At 40.3% G+C, this 5057-nt stretch overlaps 1 protein-coding gene and 1 pseudogene across 1 annotated transcript in view; one reads left to right on the top strand and one right to left on the bottom strand.

Annotated features, from left to right (window-relative positions):
- LOC104712102 lies at nucleotides 724-2610 on the bottom strand (annotated as a pseudogene).
- LOC104715673 (serine/threonine protein phosphatase 2A 57 kDa regulatory subunit B' epsilon isoform-like) overlaps nucleotides 3265-5057 on the top strand; it is a 2571-nt gene continuing 778 nt past the window's right edge. Inside the window, exons 1-3 of the mRNA XM_010433064.2 lie at nucleotides 3265-3453; nucleotides 3542-4775; nucleotides 4858-5054. Of these exons, the coding sequence (XP_010431366.1) occupies nucleotides 3600-4775; nucleotides 4858-5054 (1373 nt within the window). The 5' untranslated portion in view covers nucleotides 3265-3453; nucleotides 3542-3599. The remainder of the gene's footprint in view (nucleotides 3454-3541; nucleotides 4776-4857; nucleotides 5055-5057) is intronic.

Raw genomic sequence — 5057 nt, 5'->3', positions numbered from 1 at the left:
GATTTGTTAATACCGATAGAAAAATATATCCGGGAGTCATACAAGTAGCCCACCTATTCCAAATAAATAAGGGCCTCACTCAAAGCTCAAGATGAGAAGCCCTCGAGCCTTCAATTGATTTTTTCCTTAGCAAAAATGTTATTACCCCTTCTGTTCTACTATATGTATAAGATAATATGCTGATAGAAATTAAAAGAGAGTAGACATAAATTTATGAGTACTGTACATATCAAAAACACACATTCCCGTAAGAATTAAGTTTAATTTTCAACTAAATCCTACTAAAAGGTAAAAACCACAACGAAGTATCAAGTTAAATTTTCAACGAAATCCTACTAAAAGGTAAAAACCACAACGAAGTATCAAGTATGTAACGTTTCTTATTCTGAACGAGATATGATGTCAAAAATCCAAAACCAAATGAAGTGTTCCCATACGAAAAAGACCATGCAAAACGAAAGATGGGTACGTGAAAACGACTAGGCTATGCTTGTTTACGGTGATAGCAACGACCTGTCACCATTAACTCTTATCTGTTTTGTAGTTGTTTAGCGACAGATTTTGGTGAAAATACTAGTTCAGTGATTTCATAATCGTTTGCGATCTCAATGACCTCATTTTTCGTTATAATTTCGCTGATTGCTAATCCACAGTTACTTAATTTCTTCTCATACCAAATTTTATTTCTATCTCACCAACCTACGATTAATTTACGTGCGACTAAAAAAGGAACATTCTCAAGAAGAAATGTATAAAGGGAAGATATATCACCCATTGTTACTACAAAGACAGTCAAGACAACGGTCGCTGAATGACACCCATTGTTACTACAAACCCACTAACTCCACTCCTAAAACATGATCAAACCCTAAAACATAAACCAAGAGAGTGCAAAGGGAAGACGAGACCCATCTAGGACGAGACTTGGGTGGCTACCGCAGAGACCATTGAGTTAATCCCACATATATCGTGGCCACGACACAGCTTGTAGTACCCATCCTCTCCCCACTTCTTCCCCCATGAGTTCTTGATAATCCAATAGGGTTTATTACTAAGCCGCAGGATCGAAAACCCTTTTGATCCGTACCCAACAAGAAGTACCCCGTGGTTAATCCTTCTCTTGCTGCATATAAGCGGACACGACACTCCNCGACACTCCTCCGATATACGTCTGCATGTACACCGCGTTTAATCCCACTGTGCAATTAAACACAACAACAAATTAAGCGTTAGATATTTGGACTTCGAACCCACAAATTGTTGATTTTAGTCATATTAATATCACCTGCTAAGGGACCATGTCGAACTAAATTTGCTGCGATTTGATTCTCATCCAGTGGTATAGTGGTGAAGTTCGCTACTTTTACCGCAACCTTCGCAGGATCGAACTTGCACTGGCCTTTTTTGCCGGTGTAAGGATAGGATTTTTCCTCTTCTAAGCCTCCTGCTTCCATCAAATACTCGTAGGCATTTGTCATGAGTCCCCCACCACATCCATTGTCACACGCTTTCTTGTCCTTTGGATCGCACTATATTCGTATATTACAAAAGAAATTTTCTAAATTTTTCTTTTAAAAGGACCAAGTCAGATTGAAAATTTAATGGATGTAAAGACAGACCGCTTTATCACAATCGACAAGTTGTTGTTCGCTAAGACTGAGGAGCTTCCCGGTGGAGACAAAATGGGCTCCTTCAGCTGCTCCTGTTGTGCTAAATGCCCAGCACGATCCACATGCACCCTTCACATCCACACACCCCATGACCATGTAGATAAATACCCATTGACACAATATTTTCAATCAAATTAAGCCCAACCCAACAAAATTTCAATCATAGTTAGAGACAATTCTCTATGAAACATTATATCAACTACTATACCAAGTGACAATTATCAACATTAATTTGAGAATACTCTAAATCTAATTGGTAAATTACGTGCCTAATTACAAAGTAAAACAAACAGGTCATATTCTATATTCTTTCTACGCTGCAATCCAAGCCTTTAGACAATTTATATATATGTAACTATATATGTAACACTCGTAGATAGAAAGAACATACTTGATTCTTGACCTCGGTAACTCCACCTTTCTCCCTCCAGTCAAAATCATCAGGCAATCCCTCAACATCAACCATGGGTGCCTCCGCTCCAACTGTAACGCCACTGCCGCGGTCAACATCAGCTACTCCAGTGTACATCCGCTTGAACTCATCTTCCGTGAGGTCAGAGAACTGCGTGACTCCATGGACGGCGGTGGGGTCCATCATCTGGTGCTCAGCCGCCTTGAGGACGTTTTTGGCGAATATCCCGAGGCGGTGGACGTACTCCTCCCTAGTGGAGTAGCTCTTGCCGTAGTCGGACATAAAAACCCGGAACTTGCTCTCCGTGTGGGTTCCGAGTAGATTCAGATTCGGCCGTACTCGACGACCACCGTCCGTGACTTGGCGTATGGTGATCATGTCATCTACGGAAGCTACGACGTGGCAGAAGAAGATGGCGCATGTTATTAGCTGTGCTAAGGCTTTAGCCACCATGATCGATCGCTGTTATGGGTGGGTCTTGTTTTCAGGTGGCCTTAGTTAGTAGTCCCCAGAGATCTCAATGGCTTTGTGTGTATATAAAGAGTGGGATGATTGATACACATAAGTTTAAGGTAACGAAAGTGTTGGAGAGATACATGCAGAGTAGAGACACGTGGGATGTCTGCATGTATAGTAACCTAGTGTTACACAATGAAGCTGCATGACACGTGTTTATGTCATCCAGAAGTTATAAATCAGACATTTTAGTTTTTGAGTCTAGAAGAAAAGAAGAAAAAAACGTATAGTTTGTTCAATTTGGTTTCTTTTAGTTTGATAAATCAAATTAAGTTATACGTTAGGTTTTACCATCGGACACTGTTTTCTTTGGTAATTGGTACTCTAGAATCTAGATAGTAGATAGATATTATATGGTCAGAGACTCAGAGTCAGAGAGTTCAAATTGGTGGTGCCAAATTTCCCGGGTCCTACACCCAGCAAGCCACACTGATTGATAATATTTGATAGAGCCATAGAGGCTTCGGCCCATAAACATTTAAAAAGGTAAAAAACATTTAGATACTGTATTTTATTTCATCGTCGGCCGTATAAAAAACAAAATAAAGATTACTATAAGTAAATTTATAGATTTGAAAAGAAGAATCTTTTAAAAATTAGATTCTACATGTACTTTGTCTTCCCATTTAAAATTTCTCTAACCAATCATAATATTTGTTTTATGAAATTGCATCTTAATATTTATAACTTTTATGCAAAGCTTCAATACATGGTTAAAAATACATGTCCCCAAACTTGATCCTCCTCCTCCTCCTCCTTCATTCTTACATCAAATCTTCTTTCTCACGGTGTTTCTGGTTTCGGCCTAAATGCTTCTTCTTTCTCAGATTCTCCGATCCATTCATCGTTTCAGAGGTAAATATAAATATAAATCATCTTTCTTCCTCCATCATTCGTTTTAATCAACGACGAATCTTTTTGGTTTCTTTATTATTCTTTACAGGGTTCTGAATCAATCCAACAAAAAAGGTTACGTTTTTATTTGAACCAAACAATCGAAGATGTTCAACAAAATCATTAAACTGGGTCAGAAAAAATTCAACAAATCAGATCAACACCACCAAGATAACAACAACCCTTCCACCAACAACGTCGTCCGCAGCAGCCGCACCGCACCCACCACCGCATCCTCTGTTTCTAATGGCGAGTCTCAGACAACGGCTTCTTCTCCTTCACAGACACCAAACCACCCAATGTTCACAACAACGCCGACCCTCGAAGTGCTTCCTCTGTTAAAAGACGTGTCTTCCTCAGATCGGCCTCTCCTCTTCATGAAGAAGGCTCACATGTGTTCTTGCCATTGTGATTTCTCTGATACTCTGATCATGCCACGTGAGAAAGAGATCAAAAGGCAGACGCTTCTTGAATTGGTTGATTTCCTTCACTCTTCCTCTGGTAAAGTCAATGAGACGATGCAGAGTGAGCTTATACGTATGGTTTCAGCTAACATTTTCCGGTGTCTCCCACCTGCGCATCATGAGAACACTGGAGCTCCTCCTGAAGGGAATGATCCTGAAGAAGAAGAGCCTTATCTTGAGCCATGGTGGCCTCATTTGCAGCTCGTTTACGAGCTTCTTTTGCGTTACGTTGTGTCTTCCGAAATCGAGCCTAAGACTGCGAAAAAGTTCATCAACCACACCTTTGTCTCGAGGTTACTTGATTTGTTTGACTCTGAGGATCCTAGGGAGAGGGAGTATTTGAAAACTGTGCTTCATAGGATCTATGGCAAGTTTATATTTCACCGCCCTTTTATCAGGTGTTCGATTTATAACGTTTTCTACAAGTTCTTGTATGAGACTGAGAGGTGCATTGGTGTTGGTGAGTTGTTGGAGATCCTAGGGAGTGTGATCAATGGGTTTACAGTACCTATGAGAGAGGAGCATAGGTTGTATCTTGTGAAAGCTATTTTGCCATTACACAAGTCTAAGAGTATCTCCATCTACCACCAGCAGTTGTCGTATTGCGTGACACAGTTTGTGGAGAAAGATTACAAGTTGGCTGATTCCGTGATCCGAGGCTTGTTGAAGTTTTGGCCGCTTACGAATTGTCAAAAGGAGGTTTTGTTCTTGGGAGAGTTGGAAGAAGTCTTGGATGCTACAGAGCCCTCTGAGTTTCAGCAATGTGTTGTTCCTCTCTTTACTCAGATTGGGAAATGTCTTAATAGCGCACACTTCCAGGTTCGTTTCTTTTTTGATACAAAACAAGTCAAATACATTTTGAGCTATTTGTGATTGTTGATAAGAGATGTGAGGAGTGCAGGTGGCAGAGAGAGCTCTTTTCTTGTGGAACAATGAACATATCGTAGGCTTGATTGCTCAGAACAAAGACGTGATCTTCCCTATAATATTTGAAGCATTGGAGAGGAACATGAAAGGACATTGGAACCAAGCGGTGCACGGTCTATCTGAGAACGTTAGAAGAATGTTTCTTGAGATGGACACTGATCTCTTTGAGGAGTG

This window comes from Camelina sativa, chromosome 9, assembly GCF_000633955.1.
Source record: "Camelina sativa cultivar DH55 chromosome 9, Cs, whole genome shotgun sequence".
In the NCBI taxonomy this organism is placed as follows: Eukaryota; Viridiplantae; Streptophyta; class Magnoliopsida; order Brassicales; family Brassicaceae; genus Camelina; species Camelina sativa.
The sequence above is the reverse complement of the archived record's forward strand: the minus strand, read 5'-3'. Positions and strand labels throughout refer to the sequence as shown.